Source organism: Pipistrellus kuhlii, unplaced genomic scaffold (genome assembly GCF_014108245.1).
Source record: "Pipistrellus kuhlii isolate mPipKuh1 unplaced genomic scaffold, mPipKuh1.p scaffold_m20_p_14, whole genome shotgun sequence".
In the NCBI taxonomy this organism is placed as follows: domain Eukaryota; kingdom Metazoa; phylum Chordata; class Mammalia; order Chiroptera; family Vespertilionidae; genus Pipistrellus; species Pipistrellus kuhlii.
Window position 1 is genome coordinate 2352501 of NW_023425449.1, and position 17809 is coordinate 2370309.

Genomic DNA, 17809 nt, shown 5'->3' on the forward strand with positions numbered 1-17809 from the left:
GTGGGGAGCCCGGGACCCGGCCTCACTGCCTCTCTCCACCTGGAAACCAGCAAGGGCCGAGGCCTGCGAGAGTCTTCCGGACGCGGGGGCGTGGGAAGACGTGGGCAGACATGGGCTGGCTGCCCTCGGGGGGCCTGAGTGCCCACCACGGGGGTCCGGCAGGGGGATCCGCAGGGCTCACTTACACTGGGGGGCCTGGGAGGAGCGGGCAGTCAGCGAGGCCGGGACGTACTGGCCCTTCCCGTCCACACACCAGCAGCGCCCTAGGAGAGACCACGCCGGCGCTCAGGAGGCGCACGGGGCAGCCTGCGGGGTCTCACCAACCACCACCCACAGTCACGTCGCTGGTGGCGCCGGCAGGTCCCCCATCAGTCCCTCTGCCTGGCTTCATCCACCACACAGGCCTTCGCACCCTAACCCCCATGTGGCTTTCTGCTCCCGTGTTATGGATCCGTCAATCGGAGGCCAGAGAAAGAGGGCCGAGAGTCCTGCTCACCTGCCCCAGGCGGGGCTCTTTCCACTACATGGAAGGGGGGTTGCCCCTCGGCCTCCCCCGGTGCCCATCCCCCTCACCAGTCCCTGCGTGGCACTGCACGGGCTCCCAGTTTCCAGACGCGTCGCACTGGGGCACGTAGGGGCTGGACCGCAGGCGGGAGGCTCCGGAGGGGTCGGCCGGGGAGGAGTGGCGCTGATAGAAGGCGAAGGCTGCAGCGGGAGAGGTGCAGGGGTGAGGGTAGCATGGGTGCTGCCCCGAGAAGGGCCACACGTCGTCCCTGTTCCAACACAGGAGGCCTCCTCTCCACGGGACAAACACGCCCCCCAAAATGAGACGGGGCGCCTCAAACAGGCAGAGGCACTTGCCAGGCTGTCCTTTACAAATGCACATGCTACAAAAAAATAGAAATGCAGGCCCCACTGGCCTGGCTCAGTGGTCGAGGGTTGACCTATGAACCAAGAGGTCACAGTTCAATTCCCGGTCAGGGCACAGGCCCAGGTTGCAGGCTCCATCCCCAGTGGGAGCCGTGCAAGAGGCAGCCAGTTAAGTTCTCTCTCTCTCATCATGGATGTTTCTATCTCTCTCTACATCTCCTTTCCTCTCTGAAATAAATTAAAATATATATTTTTTTTAAGTTTAAAAGATAAAAACGCAGTACCTGGCTAGTGTGACTCAATTGATTGGGCATCATTTGTGCACCAAGAGTCACCAGTTAGTTTGATTCCCAGGCAGGGCACATGCTGGTTAGCCAGCACCAGCTAACAGCGCTGCGCTCTCTGCCAGGCACTGTGCCAGGCTCGGGACAGGAGGAAGAATAAAAGGAGATTGGTGCCTGGTCCTCCCAAGGCGAGGACAGGGGAGGGGGAGCCGGGAACAGAGGGACTGAGGACAGGGGCTGGGGAGCAGGGAGCAGAGGGACTGAGGACAGGGGCTGGGGAGCAGGGAGCAGAGGGACTGAGGACAGGGGCTGGGGAGCAGGGAGCAGAGGGACTGAGGGCAGGGGCGGGGGAGCAGGGAGCAGAAGGACTGAGGACAGGGGCGGGGAGCAGGGAGCAGAGGGACTGAGGACAGGGGCAGGGAGCAGGGAGCAGAGGGACTGAGGACAGGGGTAGGGAGCAGGGAGCAGAGGGACTGAGGACAGGGGTGGGGGAGCCAGGAACAGAGGGACTGAGGACAGGTAGGGTAGGGAGCAGGGAGCAGAGGGACTGAGGACAGGGGCGGGGGAGCCAGGAACAGAGGGACTGAGGACAGGGGCAGGGAGCAGGGCGCAGAGGGACCGGGGAGGCCCTCTCCTCTGTGGGGTTGGGAGGAGGGAGGTGTGGGCACCCGAGGTGGCAGCAAGCACCCCAGGCTGGGCAAGCGGGAGGGGGTGTGCTCTGTCTCCCTCAGAGGCTCGGACGGTGTCGGGGTGACCACTTTGCTGCGTGTGACCCAAGCCCAGAAAACCCCAGACTGGGAGTCCGCTGAGTAATGTGACCAGAGATGGGGACTCAGTAGCTGCTCGGTAATATGACCAGAGAAGATGAGGAGGGGTAGGGGCCCCCAGCAGAGCAGGCTGCAGGCAGTGGAGGGCGAGCAGGGGCTCTGGGGTGAGACAGGCTGGCTGGGGACTGGCTGGCGGGGCAGGAGGCTCAGGGCCGGACCTGCTGCCGCACATCCGGGCTCTGCTGGTTATCCACAGGGAAGATGGCTGTGGCTTAACCTCGGTCCCGCATTTGAGAACATCGCTGATGGAGACTATAGCGTCATTCTTATATCGGGTCTAGTAATAATTAATGTCGTTTTTAAACATTCATTTAAAATCTTGCTTGGCGTTGACTTGTATTGACATAACCTTCAAACATGTGGTATCTACAGAACGTGTGAAGTGCAATTAACAAGTTTTGCTTGAAAAAGTTTGTGTTTGGTTTGGTTTTTGTTGCAAAACTAGGGCTAAGAAGATGGCGGATGAAGAGCATATTCGTCACTGCATGCTTTACGAGTTCCAATTAGGAAGAAAAGCAAGTGAGGCTGCAAGAAACATCTGTAGTGCTCTTGGTCAAGATGCAGTTAGCGCCAGAAAATGCCAGCGTTGGTTTGAGAAATTTCGCGAGGGAAATTTTTCGTTAGATGACAAGAGTGGTCGAGGCCGTGTGTCCAATTTTGATCAAGAAGCTCTTCAAGCTCTTTTGGTGCAAAATCCTCAAATTACCCAACAAGAGCTTGCGACAACTTTAAATTGTTCACAAAAAACAATTTCCAATCAATTGCGTGCACTTGGCAAAGTCCAAAAGTTTGGAAAATGGGTTCCTCATGAGTTGACCGACAACAACCGTAATCAAAGAGTCACAATTTGCAGTTCGCTCCTCTCTCGTCAAAACCGTTTGCTGTTTTTACAGCAAATTGTTACCGGAGATGAAGAATGGGTCTGTATGTTAATTTGAAAAGGCGGCCTCAATGGTTGGACAAAAATGAGGCTCCGCAGCCCACGCCAAAACCTGACTTGCATGCGAAAAAAGTGATGTTGTGTGTTTGGTGGAATTTTAAAGGAATTCTTCATTATGAACTTTTACCATCTAACCAAACCATTACAAGTGCAGTGTATAGTGCCCAATTGGAAAGGTTAGCCCAAGCTTTAAGAGAAAAAGAACCCGCGCTGATTAATCGGAAGGGCGTAATTCTTCACCACGATAACGCACGACCGCATACTGCAAGAATCACTGCTGAAAAACTGCGCCAGTTGGAATGGGAAGTTCTCCCTCAACCTGCATATTCTCCTGATATTGCCCTTCCGATTACCATTTGTTTCGTTCTTTGCAAAACTTTCTTCTTGGAAAAAAATTTAATAATGAAGAATGCCTCAAAAATGCATTGACCGAATTTTTTGCATCAAAATCACAAGAATTTTACAACAGAGGGATTAAAATGCTTCCTGAGCATTGGGCACAAGTAGTAGAAAACAACGGCAACTATATTGTTGATTAAATTTTGTTGTATTGTTTAAATAAATTCGATTTAAAAAAGTATTAGAAAACGACATTAATTATTACTAGACCTAATAGAACCGCTGGCGGGTCAGAGGCCAGAGCCAGCTGTCCGCTGAGCACAGCGCCGCCTGGCTGGGCCAAGGGGAGGTGAGTGTCGGGAACCTGGAGCTGGTCACGGGTGGGTTGGGAGTCCCAGGTCGGGTTCGAGGGGCTCCCGGTGGAAGGAGCTGGCACCAGTAATGTTTCAGTGATGAGGGTGCCTCTCCTGTCCCCATGGGTGCTCCTAGATTCTCAGGCACAGGGAGGGGGAGCTTGGGAGCCGGCTGGGAGGGGAGTGTGAGTATTGGGGCTGGAGCCCCTCATTTGGCAAGAGGATCTGGCTTCCCAGGGCCTGCGGGGGGCACCCAGGGAGGGGCTGGGAGCCTCTGGAGAGCATGCACATCCCAGGGTGGAAGGGCACCTCACAGCCACCGCCTCTGCTCTCCCAGGAACCCCCCGGCCTGGGGACACCGAGCCGCAGAGCCCATCCCAGCTCCTGCTCCCCACGAGATGGAACGAGGAACCGGAGCGCGCCACTCACTGGACTGGGCTGCCAGGCGGAGGGCATCTTCGCCGCCGCGCAGGAACTGCAGGGAGAGGGCCTGCCGTGGCGGGGCGCCGGCAGGAAGGCCCAGCTCCTCGTCGCTCAGCCGGATCCCCGCGGCCGCCAGCACGCTCTCCCCCACAGGGACCCCGGAGCCGCTGGAAGCCGAGGCCACCTCCTCCGCGTCCTCGATGAACTGCAGGGCCCGCAGCCGCGCGTCCGCGCAGGAGCCAGGACCTGGGGAAGGAGGACACTGCTGGTGGGTGCGCCCTCCTACGGCTCCCCTGACCCCTCTGCAGTGTGCACACACGCACATACACATGTGCACACACACACACGCACACACATACACACATGTGCACGCACACACATGGGTGCCTCTGCCGTCTCCTTCCCACCAGCTCCTTCCACAGCCTGGAATGTTCCTCCCGTTTTGTCTCCACAATCTCACTCGCTCAGCATGGAGGGCGGAACTACCATGGAAGGCGGCTGGCCACGGCCAGTGTCTGCTCCCCGCCAGGCTCTGGCCTCGGCACGGGCACTCGGACCAGCTCCTGGAATCCATGCCACAGCCGACAGCGACATGGTGGCCTCCAGAACGTGGCCTGTAGAATGGCCAGGCCTGGCGGCTCTCACCCACAGCTCTATTACCAAACGCTCTACACTTGGGCTGACGTTGAATATTCGACCTCTCATCCTCGCCAGGAAGGTCTGGGCCATGCTGAGCACCGCCTCCTCCGTGAACGGAGAGATCTGATTGGACGTGGACGGCTAGGACGGTGCCTGTCACCCCAGCCAGGCGGGAGAGAGAGCCTGCCTGGATAACAGCGGTGATGGAACGGCCTGGGCGCTGCTTCCAGCTGCTGCCGGTGTGTCCATCGGGCAAAAGGCCTTCTGGTGTGACACGGACTCGGCCTCATCCTGCCCGTGCCTCACACACGGCAGGCGGCTCTGCCCCAGGGGCCTGCCGTAAGCCTGGACCCACAGGCCTCGGTCAGCAGCTCTCCTATCGGTCCTTCCACTCACTCCCGCAAGCCAATGAAAAGCGCTGGAAGGCGGAGGCACTTGCTGAGGTCCCGAGCACCCAGCAGCATCCTTGCAAGTAACAAGCCTATCCCAAGACGAATTGGTTAGCCCTAGCCTGTTTGGCTCAGTGGGTAGAGCGTCAGCCTGAGGACTAAAGGGTCCTGTGTTCCATTCCTGGTCAAGGGCACATGCCCTGGTCGCAGGCTCGACCCCCAGTGTGGGGCGTGCAGGAGGCAGCCGATCAATGATTTCTCTCTCTCTCATCGTGGATGTTTCTACCGCTCTCTGCCTCTCCCTTCCTCTCTCTGAAATCAATAAAAATATATATATTTTTAAAAAGTACACATTCAGCCGAAACCGGTTTGGCTCAGTGGTAGAGCGTCGGTCTGCGGACTGAAAGGTCCCGGGTTCGATTCCGTCAAGGGCATGTACGTTGGCTGCGGGCACATCCCCAGTAGGGGGTGTGCAAGAGGCAGCTGGTCGATGTTTCTCTCTCATCGACGTTTCTAGCTCTCTATCTCTCTCCCTTCCTCTCTCTGAAATCAATAAAAATATATATTTTTTAAAAAGTACACATTCAGCTTTTCCCAGGGCTGAACTCACATGCGGGGGCCTCGCCGGGCTGGGTGCGGGTGCCCGCCCGCTCCTGGCCGGCTGCGTCCACACACCAGCAGGCCCGCAGGTCCAGGTGCGCCAGCGGGGCGCTGAAGTCCGAGTAGGGCCCGGGGTACCGGCGGAGCCGGCCGCCGAGGAGCTGCCAGAGGAGGTGGGGCTCCAGCAGGACGTTGCCCCCGGGCCGGGTCCGGTTCCGGTCCAGCACGGCGGGCGGGACCTCTCGGGGAGAGGGGTAGCTGGCCAGCCCCGGGAAGACGCCCTGCAGGCCGGCCTCGTACAGGCGCTGGAGGAAGAGGCGGAAGCTGCCGGACGCTGCTTCTCGGAAGCTCAGGACCTTCGTGAGCAATTCGGCCGCCGTCAACTCCCGGCCGCCGCCGCCGTCCTGGGCCCTCCACCGCTCGAACCACTCGAAGGCCTGCTCCGGGGGCCCGTCGCACTGCAGGGGGCGCCACTGGCCCCGGGCGCCGCACTGCGGGACGTAGAGGCTGGAGGGCGTGGGCGGCAGGCTGGCGCTGGAGGCCAGGGCCCGCACGGCCCCGAGGAAGGCGCGCTCGGCCCGCAGCTGGCAGGGCGTGGGGCCTGGGGAGGGACAGGAACAGTGTGAGGGGGAGGAGCTGGGTAAGCACAGGAGACCCAGGCAGAGTTCTGAAGGGTCCGAGCTCCGTCTGAGCCCTTACACGGCCACAGAGGCCACCCCCCGCCTGTGGGCACAGAGCACCCCGTCCCTGCCCGGGGACTGCGGAGAGCAGCTGCTGTCCACCCTGGAGACACGTCTGGGGCGATTCCGTAAGGCCAAATAAACCTCCCTATTCCCCAATTGGGTTAACGGTAGCAAGAGTTTTCTGGCCAGGCAGGCGGGGTTCAATGGTTGAGCATCGACCACTGAACCAGGAGGTCACGGTTCGATTCCCGGTCAGGGCACAGGCCTGAGTTGCGGGCTCCATCCCCAGTGTGGGGCGCGCAAGAGGCAGCGGATCCATGATTCTCTCTCATCGTGGATGTTTCTATTTCTCTCTCCCTCTCCCAAATCAGTAAAAATACATATTTAAACAAATACCATATTTTTCGGACCATAAGACGCACTTTTTTCCCCCCAGAAGTGGGGGGGGGGGGGGGAAATCCCTGCGTCTTATGGTCCAAATATAGCCTACACATATACTTTTAAAAAAAAGTTTTTTTACTTGCCCGGCTCTGTGTGGTCTCTGTGTGCTTGCCCGGCTCTAAAATGGTTCTAAATGCTGCTGTTTACTTTACAGGGTTGATTACATGTGTTTATGACTGTGATGTTGGGTTTTAATGCACATAAAATATTTTAGGACACTATTTGTTTCAGAATCTTTTTTTCTTCATTTCCCTTCTCTAAAAACTGGTGCGTCTTATGGTCCGGAGCGTTTTATGGTCCGAAAAATACGGTAACAAAAAAAAAAAAAAAGAGGGTTTTTCTGGAACAGTTTTTAAATTAACCAGAAAATGTGGCCACTAACGGAAGTGTGAGACTTGGCTCTGGCTGCATTCTTTTCTCTGCAGTGCATCGCGGCAGGGCCCCAAAGGGAGTCGGAGACTGTAGACTGACCACCTGGCAGACTTACACTGCAGGGCTCGGCCCGGGGCACTCCGAGTCCCAGGGATGGCCCGGCCCTCCTCGTCCACGCAGTAGCACTCGGCACCGGAGCACTGAACAGGCAGGAAGTGCCCCTGGCGGGTACAGGAAGGCACGGACAGACCGGAGCCTGCGGGCAGGCTGCCCGAGAGGCTCAGCCCCCGAGCCCTTTGCTTCTCGCACTCGGTGGGGCACCGTGGCCGCCCGCCTGTCACCCGGGAGCCGGGCAGCTCCTGGCCCCGGGAGTCCACGCACCAGCACTGTCCGGCAGAGCACTGGACCTCCTCGTAGCTCCCTTCGGCCGTGCACGACGGGACGAAAAGGCCGCCGGGCGCCGGCTCACAGCCCTGGGAGCCGAGCACCATTCCCATCACGTCACCCAGGTCCCCGGCGGTGTCCTCCGGCACGGACACCGCGCGCCGCAGGAACAGGAGGAACTCGGGGAGGTCCAGGAGAGACGCGAGGGACTTCAGGGCCTTTCGGTTCTCTTGCACGTTGACCTCAAAGCCAAAGCTGCCCACGATCGTCTTATTCGTGGCCCCGCCTTTCCCAGGGGCTCCGGGCGCGGCCACTGCACGACTGGAACCCAGTCCCGCAGCGGAGAGCGGTCTGGCTGGACTGACAGGGCCTCCTCCACCCGGGAGGCCTGGGAGGCCGAGTCGCTGGAAAAACTGGCTGAGGTTAAAGCTGCCTCTCGTGCCAAGGGCTCCGGACAAGTTGAACTGGCCGACGTTCGCCAAGAATCTGCCCCCGAAGAGGTTCTGCTGGAGCCGCCTGGGGCTGGCGGTAAACCGGAGGGCCAGGCGAGCCAGCTCGCGGGAGGGGAACATCCCCCGGATGGCTTCCGGGAGGACACCCGCCGCGGCGGACAGCTGAGGGTCCTGCCGGTCCACGAGGGAGCGCAGGATCCCCGAGGCCACAAAGAGCTCCTGGATGGCGGGGGCACAGGGCCCGGCCCGCCCGGCGCCGCTCCGGGCGGTCAGGAAGGAGCCCTGGAGGCCGAGGTCGCCCGAGGGCCCGAGGCGCAGTCTGGACAGGGCCCGCCGCCTCTCGGAGGAGCAGGACCCGGCTCCTGCATGGGACACGGGACACGGGACGGGCGAAGAGGAGACACGGTTAGCACCGCCAGCCCACCATCTCTCCCCCCTTCTCCCCCACCTTCTCCCCCACCATCTCTCCCCCCTTCTCCCCCACCTTCTCCGCCCACCTTCTCCGCCACCTTCTCCTCCACCTTCTCCCCCACCTTCTCCGCCCAGCTTCTCCCACATGTCTTTGTATTTTTAGCTTTCGCTCTGAGCCACAGCGTCCAGGGAGGCCACTGTGGAGAATGAGTTTTCCAGCGGCCCCCCAGGCAAGGCTCCCAGACATCGGCCCACTTTCGGAAAACAGGCCGCACACGGGCACCACGGCATCCTGGGTTGGAACGCTCCCTCCTCCTCCCGCCCTCATTCTCGTCCGCTGGGAGCCTGGGACTTGAGCTCGGGGAAGAGGGTGCTGGCAGGGGTGGTTCGTTGGGATGAAGTCCCACAGGATGAGAGGGGGCCCTGCATCAGTGGCGGTGTCCTGCTCCGAAGGACACGTGATGACACGGGCAGACACACGGGAAGAAGCCCGTGAGGGCAGAGCCCGGGGGAGGGCAGCCGGCTAGGAGCCGAGGCCTTGCTGGGATGGGCAGGGAGGGTGCTTCCCGGGCACCCTCAGCGAGAGCCAGCCCCGCCGACCCCTCCGTCTCCGGCCTCCAGCCTCCGGGACGGAGAGGATCGGTGTCTGTGGTCTAAGCCACCAGGGCGTGGGCAGGGGGCAGCAGCCCGCGGCGGCAAGGACACCAGCAGGTTCCTGTTTGTAGTGCAGCCGCGGCCGCTCACTCCTGCGGACCCTGCAGGCACTTGAGTGTTTCCCTATCCGCTCTGTGTGGCCGCCTGATTCTCCTTTGTTGGCCCCTCGTCTCGGCTGGCTAGCGTGCGGTCTTTGAGGATAAAAAGCCCACTTTACGTGCTGTTAGTCTTTCCCGCAATAAATGTTTTTCTGCGCTGCAGTGCGTACTGTTACGATGTGCCATAGGAAAGTTGATCTGTGCTATAATGGAACAGCGGGATGCAGGCTCGGGAAACCCAGTTCGAGCACATTCTGCTAGGTTTCTTGACCTTCCTTTGAAATTACTCATTAAACAGTGATCAACTCAGTCCCCTCCGTGCATGGCCGCGTCATCCTATCTGAATACCTAGGACGGTGCCGGCAAACTCATTAGTCAACAGAGCCAAATATTTTAAATTTAAAATTTAAAACGATTGACATTTTTTGGAGAGCCACATTTTTTAAACTTAAACTTCTTCTAACGCCACATCTTCAACATAGTCTCGCCCAGGCCGTGGTATTTTATGGAAGAGCCACACTCAAGGGGCCAAAGAGCCGCCTGTGGCTCGAGAGCCGCGGTTTGCCGACCACTGTTCTAGGATGACCGCTATCACGTTGAGAAAAGTTAGTTTAAATTCTGGAGCGGGTGGTCCGGAGAGACGAAGCAGGGGGACCTGAGGAGACCTCCCCCCCCCCCTGAGGACGCCCTTGATGGGGGACCCACCGCAAGGGGGCGCCGCGTCCTGCCGCCGCGTCCCCGGCACCTCCTGGCCCTGGGCGTCCGCGCACCAGCACGGGCCTCCCCGCTGGCACTGCACCGCCCCGAAGGCCCCGCTCCGCCGGCAGCTCGGGACGTAGGCGTGGCCGAAGTCGGTGGCTGTGAGCCGCTCCACTTCACACTTCGTGGGGCCTGGAGAGTCCGTGGGGGAGACAGGAGACAGGAGATAGGACAGTCCTGGTGGGCGCTCCGCACGCATTCCGCTCGCTGGCAACATCCCCTCCCCACACTCTGCAGGAGCAGCCAGGAGACCAGAGCCACGGGGACCGCAGCCAGGGGGACCTCAGCCACTGGACCTCAACCACGGGGCCTCAGCCACGGGGACCTCAGCCACTGGACCTCAGCCACTGGGACCTCAGCCATGGGGCCTCAGCCACGGGGCCTCAGCCACTGGGACCTCAGCCACGGGGCCTCAGCCACGGGGACATCAGCCACGGGGACATCAGCCACGGGGACCGCAGCCACGGGGCCTCAGCCACGGGGACCTCAGCCACGGGGACATCAGCCACAGGGACCGCAGCCACGGGGACCGCAGCCACGGGGACCTCAGCCACGGGGCCTCAGCCACGGGGACCTCAGCCACGGGGACCTCAGCCACGGGGCCTCAGCCACGGGGACCTCAGCCACTGGCACCTCAGCCATGGGGGCCTCAGCCACGGGACCTCAGCCACGGGGACCTCAGCCAGGCAGACCACACAGGGAGAACAGCCACTCTCGGGCCCCAGGGCGTCCCTCCCAGCAGCAGCTGGCGACTCACATCGGAACCTGCCGGAGAGGACAAGCTGGAGGGCCAGGAAGCGACGCTGCAGGATGCGGTACAGCGTGGTGTCCGCGAAGGTGGGCGCGGGGGCCAGGCCGGCGAACACCGTGTCGTAGATGTCATCGAGCAGCAGCTCCAGACCTGAGCAGAGACACGTCAGGGTGCCGCTTCCTTTCCACAGGGGCTCCTGATCTCGCCACGTGAATGGTCTGAGGAGGACCAGAGCTGCCCTGGCCGGTGGCTCAGCGGTTAGAGCAGTGGTTCTCCACCTTCCTCATGCCGCGACCCTTTCACACAGCTCCTCACGTGGTGGTGACCCCCAACCATAACATGATTTTCGTTGCTACTTCATAACTGTGATTTTGCTACTGTAATGAATCAATGTGAATATCTATGTTTTCTGATGGTCTTAGGTGAACCCTGTGAAAGGGGTCATGACCCACAGGTTGAGAATGGCTGCTGTAGAGCCTGGGACCCCTCTCCTGTGCCCACACGGGGGCCCCGTGGGCACGAGCAGCCGTGTTCAGAGCACCACGCTTAAAGGTTTGCCTGGCCGGGGAGCAGGCCCTAGGGCTCTCCCCACCTCCACCCCCCACTCTGCGGGCCATGAGGGTGAGGCTCCCAGGCCCGGCACTGCCCGGGGACTGCGGAGGCGCGCTCACCTGTCCCCGCCAGCTCCCGCCCCAGGCTGTCGGCGCAGTGGCAGTACCCGGACACCTCGGGGAACCTCCTCCGGAAGGCGCTGAACGTCGCGAAGGCATCGGGGAACCTGAGGGGGAAGGACACGGACGCCAGCGATTCTTAAAAGGCCGCTCGTGGCGCCCCGAGGCAGCGGGAAAGGCAGGTCTGGTTCTCGATGTCACGCCCCCTGCTCCGGGCGTCCTGCGGGGAGTGTGTGTGTGTCTCTCCTGAGCCCGTGTTACCGGCCAGAGCTGTGCCCGCCTGTCCTCTACACACCGCCATCTTCCTCGCGCATGGCACTCGGCCGGTTTACACAGAGCCCGTGTCTCATGGCATCGGGCGGACACAGGGAAGGCACGCTGTCTGAGCACGCTCCCTCCCTGCAGCCTCACTCCGAGGCCCCGGCCCGCTGCCCGCACACATGTGGCACCGGGCGGTGACCTCATCCTCCCTGTAATATCAAGCCGAGGGCCGGCCTCGCTGCCCGCACACATGTGGCACCGGGCGATGACCTCATCCCCCTGCAACATCCCTCTGGAGGGCCGGGCCCAGCCACTGCACACGTGTGGCACCAGGCGGTGACCTCATCCTCCCTGTAATATCCCTCCGGAGGGCCGGGCCCAGCCACTGCACACGTGTGGCACGGGCAATGACCTCATCGGGGAGATCAAACAGCCCCGGCACCTTCGCTGTCTGTTGAGCGCCAGACTCGGAGCCAGATCCCCCCTCGGGGCGTTCCCCAGGCCCGCCGTTTGCAGAAACACAGAACCCACATGACATCACTCACGAGGGCGAGACAGCCCTTCCCAGAGGCTGAGGAAACGCGTGCGTAGCTCACGGCCGGCCTGGCGAGGGCCACGGGGCTAACGGGCCCCGTTCCCACCGGGCGGTCACCGGAGACGCCGGGGACGTGACCACGGGAAGCAGGCCTTCCCCGAGGCAGGGCCTGAGCAGGCAGCGGGCTCGCGGCTGCCTTATGCAATGCAGAGAGGTTTGTCTTTCCGTCCCCGAGCGTTCATCTGTGTCTGCCATCTGCCCCCCAAACAAGCAGCACCCAGACTCCGCGGCTGGGCCAGCCAGCCTAGCAACCCACGGAAGCAACCTTCGTGGTCGGTGACAGGAAAATGAAGGCGTAAATTGGGGTGAACCCCCTCAATGGATGTGTATATGCTCAGCCGCAGCCACACATTCACCTCCCTCTCACTGATCCCCACCCTTCTCTGCACCCCAAGAAAAGCCAAACCCACCCTACACTCTCCTTCGCCCTCACCCTCTCTTTCTCTCCCTCCTCCAAGTCCTGTGGAGTTCAATAGCAAATATTCCTCTGAACTCGCTGTCTCTCCACCCTCCTCTCCATCAGCTCCTCTAGCCCAGGTCACCCCCTCTCTCCTAAACCAGAACCAGAACCCCCCAAATGCCCAGAGGTGCCTCCCAGCACCCACCCTGCTTGGCACCAATCCCAGTCCATTCTTTTCTAAGTCCAACTACAATAGGCATTGAGATATTCCCACCTCGACCCCAGGCTCAAAATCCATGCTGCAGTCCTGGGGAGGAGCATATTTACATTACAGAAAGCATGCCCTGCCTCTCTGAAGTGAAGTACAGCTGGCCATCCTGAGCGTTTTTATCTGGCAGCCCTGGGTGCTCAGTCTAGACTTCCCACGTGGCCTCCGTGGCTCCTGCCTCCGTGCCCCTGGGAGTCGCCCGGCCCAGGGCCGCTTATCAGAAAGTTCCTGAATGCGGCTGGGCTTCCAGTAACGGGCCACCTGACCCTTCCCAGGACCTTCCTAAATCAAAGCGCACTCTGAGGCCGCATGCTTGCTCACAAAAAGGAAAGGATCCCATTTCAGGAGTATGTGGGGGTTTTTTTTGTTTGTTTGTCTTCAACAATGGGTGCTCGGTCCTGAACTTTTGCATTTAACTCGCCTGCCCTCTTGTGGAAGGAGCTGTGAATTGCGCCTCAAACTGACACCGGCCAAGTTCTCCAAGGCAGGGAGTTCCATAAACATACAGGGCAGGCCTCCTGTGCGCGAGGCTCTATGCCACGCCCTGAAGGGGAAACAGAGGAATCGAGGTTGTGTGGGAGAGGAAAAGGAGCCAGACTGACCGCGCTTCTTAGGGGATTTCTTAACCTCGGGTGTTTCAATTCCTCATTGGTACGCCAGAGACCATGAGTAATCCACCTGAGAATCCTTGTAAGGATTAACGTGGGCTGCTGTCAGTTCCCTGCACGCAGCAAGCACCCACTTGAACTTAAACTGAGCATGCAGTGGTTTGCATCTGTGGGCGTCACTAAATCAGACTCTGGAGCTTGTGTGCTCACAGGCAGGGTGGGGGCTCAGCGGTAACCTAATCTACATTTGCTGAAGTTGGATTATACATTATTAATTCCCTACAAATGCATCATAACTTACAGGTTTCACAGACAAGGTTTCATCGGGTCTTCACCACGTGCTAAGAAGCAGGGAGCTGTCCCCATTTTACAGATGGGGAGACTGAGGCTCAGAGAGGGTGAGGGACCAGGACACTTTGCCAAGCACTGTCGACGCCTGAATGAGAGTCACAAGGACATACACCAGGGGGCCAGGCAGGTGGTGCAGACGGACGGACGGACGGACGGACGGACGGAGCAGGCAGCAGGAACACCACCACAGGACAGGGAGCCCCGGAGAGCACGCTCCGTCCAAAAGCAGCATTTCCGGCCGCCTGCCTGGTGCCGGGGGAGCACACACAGCCCCCACCTTGTTCTCCAGAACCAGGAACTGGGAATGTTGCATGTTAGTGTGGACACATGAAACTGCTGGCCTTCAACTCTCTGCACCTACACGAACAGAAACCTCAGGGCTCAACTTAAACTCCTCAGTTCCACCGAAACCGGTTTGGCTCAGTGGATAGAGCGTCAGCCTGAGGACGGAAAGGCCCCAGTTTCGATTCTGGTCAAGGGCATGTCCCTTGGTTGCTGGCATATCCCCGGTGGAGGGTGTGCAGGAGGCAGCTGGTTGATGATTCTCTCTCATCGATGTTTCTAACTCTCTATCCCTCTCTCTTCCTCTCTGTAAAAAAAATCAATAAAAAAAATATATATATTTTTTAAAAAAACACTCCCCAGTTCTTCAGGTTTCCTGCAGCTCCCACAGGCCCTGCCTACGGGGCAGCCCCTACCGCGGGCCGCGTGTCTGTGCCCCCTGCCAGCACAGCCCGAGGCCCCCTCCTCACAGGGAGAGAAACGGGGTGTTAGGAGGACAGCCATATAGAGGCTGGGCCTCCAAGAGAATCCGTGTTCTCAGCCGAATATGCTCCATTATGTGTACCCCAGTCCCCCCTTATCCGTGGGGGTACGTTCCCAGACCCCAGCGGATGCCTGAGACCACAGAGTGGCAGACCCTGTCTCTTGCCCACAGACACACCTGACGAAGCGTACGTGCTGACGTGGGCACAGGAGGAGGCGGACAAAGAGCAGCGGGGAGCCAAGCAGGACAAGAGCACCGATTCGCCGCGATCAGGGTCCCGTGGGCCTCTAACCGGCCTGCACCCACCTTCTCCTTCCAGGGCCAGCCTCTCCAGGCGGACCCGACCCGCCAGCATCCCTGCCCTGGGGCTTTGGGACCCTGAATAAATAAACACATCAGGACGACTGGCCGCCAGCCACCAGGACTCCGCGACGGGGTATCGATCCCAGAACCAGCGTGGCTCTGAAGTGCCCACGGGCAGGGCGCCCACGCCGGTGACGCTGGGCGCAGGGCGGAGCCACGTGACTCAGAACGTGCGCAATGTGTAATGTGCAATTTGCAACGTGTGCAATTTGCAACGTGTGAATTGTTGACTTCTAGAATTCCACGTTCCGTATTTTTGGGACTGTGGTGGGCCTTGAGTTACTGTTTTGTTTTCTTTTTTTCTTTTCTTTTGTTTTTTGTTAATCCTACTCTAAGGATATTTTTCCATTGATTTTAAGAGAGAGTGGAAGGAAGGAGAAGAGACACCTTGATTGGTTGCCTCGCCATGGAGCCTGCCACCGAGGTATGTGCCCTTGACCAGAATCGAACCCAGGACCCTTCCGTCCATGGGCCCACGCTCTACCCACTGAGCCAAACTGGCCAGGGCGGACCTCCGGTAACTGAAACCTCGGAGAGCAAAGCTGCGGATGAGGAGGGTCAGCGGCACTCAGAATGGCCCAGTCCCCCCCTCCTACCCCACCCCCAGGGCCTTCACAGGACCAGGCAGGTGATCTGACTCCTGGGCGGGGATCCGCCACGGGCCTCCCTTTTGCGGTTTGCTATTTAAATCTTTAGACTTATTGTAAGCTCACGCATAAACACAATTTATAGAGAAGCACAGGCGTGGCCATGCCCGCGCTTTTTATAGCACCGCCTTCCGCTCCTGCTCCTTCCTTCTCCCCAGGAGCCTGGCTGGCCCTCAAGTGCCCGTCACCCCACCCAGCAGGTGCCCATTGCCACCCCTCCCTGCGCCCCCTGGTGCTCTGCAGACACAGGACAGCCACACACGCAGACGGGCACATGAAAGGACCCGTTTGCTGGTGTGTTTTCTAAAAACGAACCCGGCCCGGTCCACATGACTCTGGTTGAGCGTGGACCTAGGAACCAGGAGGTCACAGTTGGGTTCCAGGTCAGGACGCATGACCAGGTTGCGGGCATGCGGGAGGCAGCCAATGGATGATCCTCTCTCATCGTTGATGTTTCTCTCTCTCTCTCCCTTCATCTCTGAAATCAATAATAAAAAAAAAATACAATAAATAAAAACGAAACCCCATCCTGCTACCTGTGCCTTGTGTCTTGTAGCTGCAGAGCCCTCACCCGACCAAGCTGGTAGGTAGCGGCTCGGTGCCACATACATATCTACTGTGGGACCTCAGGTGGCTCAGTCATTTTGCCCCCAGGTTTCTGCTACGACGGAAACCGAAGCAGGAGACATCCTAGTGCCCATGTCCTCACCGTCCGGTGTTCTTACTCCCATGGGCTGCTGGGCCTGAGGGTTCCTGCATTTTAATACTCACAGCCGCCAGCGCGCTTTGTTCAAAATGCGGCCGCCCTTCGGATGTCCCTCAGCAGCGTGGCCCCGGCCTGCCTCTCTGACTCCCCCCAGGCCCAGCGCAGGACACCCCACAGCCCCAGCCCCCGGCGAGCGCCGGGCGCGCCCGAGGCGGCTCCCTCACCTGTTGAAGCTGTGGACCAGGTCGAAGACCATCATGTCCGTGGTGTTGACGAACTTGCACTGCACGGGCAGGAAGCCGCCGTCCGGGGAGCACTGGGGCGGCGACCTGTCCCCCACGCCGTGGAGCAGGCGGCGGTTCCTGATCTCACAGCTCCCGGGGCCTGGACGTTCCCAAGGAGAAACGCTCACGTCTCGTGTGGGGTCAGGTGCATGCGCTTCTGCAGTCCACAGGCCCGGAGCCATGCCCCCCCCCCCCGGGACAGTTGAGACCCGGCCAGGGACCCGGGTCCCCGAGATCCCGCCATGCTCCTCAGCATCGCCAGCCAGCACCGCTCACCCACCACCACGTGGGAGCCTCAGAACCGGCAGGTGGGCTCCGCGGTGGAGCATCAGCCTGGGAACCAAGAGGTGGCTGGTTCCATTCCCGCTCAGGGCACGTGCCCAGGTTGTGGGCTCGATCCCCAGGGGGGGGGGGGGTGTGCAGGAGGCAGCCGATGATGTTGCTCTCTCATTGATGTTTCTATCTCTCTAGCCCTCTCCCTTCCTCTCTCTATAAAAATCTATAAAAAATAAAAAATATAAGCATAGAACAGACTCGAACCTCAGAGGGAAGGAGGTGGAGGTGGGTGAGTGGGAAGTGATCAACCAAAAACCTTATGTGCAAATATGCCTAACCCAGGGACACAGAGAAGGGGGGGGGGGGGGTGAAGGCCTGGGATGGCGGTGGGGAGCAGGCTAGAATAGGTCCATGGGGGCAGGGGTGGGGTTGGAGGCAGGCTAGAAGGGGTCAATAGGGGTGGAGGGAGAAATATGTAATACTTTCAACAATAAAGATTCTAAAAATTAATAATAATAAACAAAGGTCATTAGAATTTTTTTTTTTTAAAGAAGTTGTAAGATCTTCCCTAAATGCTTTTATCTCTGCACTGAGGGCTGGGCCCTCTGCCCCTGGTTCCATGGGGAGAACAGGCTCCCTCCTCCCCCTCCTCCTTCCTTCCCTCCTCCCCCCTCCTCCCCCGTCTCTCCTCCCCCCTCCCCGAGGAGCTGGGGACTCACATCGCGTGGGCCTGCCCCGCTGGCGGGTCCCGTACACCTCCATGCCCTCGGCGTCCACGCACCAGCACTGCTCCCGCCGCACGTCACACTGCACAGGCGCGTACTCGCCCGCGTCCTGGCACTGAGGGAGGTAGGCGGCGGCCGTGCCGTTGAGGTAGCCGCTCAGCAGGACCTGCTGCCTGTGCAGCTGGCAGAAGGACAGGCCTGGGGGCGAGGGCAGCGTCA

The 17809-nt window shown here is 59.8% G+C and overlaps 1 protein-coding gene across 1 annotated transcript in view; it reads right to left on the reverse strand.

Moving 5' to 3' along the window:
* Positions 1 to 17809, reverse strand: part of TG (thyroglobulin) — a 131951-nt gene that overhangs the window by 111855 nt on the left and 2287 nt on the right. Inside the window, exons 4-13 of the mRNA XM_036437531.2 lie at positions 17585 to 17788; positions 16530 to 16689; positions 11341 to 11447; positions 10676 to 10819; positions 9865 to 10050; positions 7276 to 8358; positions 5675 to 6265; positions 4043 to 4282; positions 574 to 705; positions 186 to 263 (exon numbers count right to left, since the gene is read on the reverse strand). Of these exons, the coding sequence (XP_036293424.1) occupies positions 186 to 263; positions 574 to 705; positions 4043 to 4282; positions 5675 to 6265; positions 7276 to 8358; positions 9865 to 10050; positions 10676 to 10819; positions 11341 to 11447; positions 16530 to 16689; positions 17585 to 17788 (2925 nt within the window). The remainder of the gene's footprint in view (positions 1 to 185; positions 264 to 573; positions 706 to 4042; positions 4283 to 5674; positions 6266 to 7275; positions 8359 to 9864; positions 10051 to 10675; positions 10820 to 11340; positions 11448 to 16529; positions 16690 to 17584; positions 17789 to 17809) is intronic.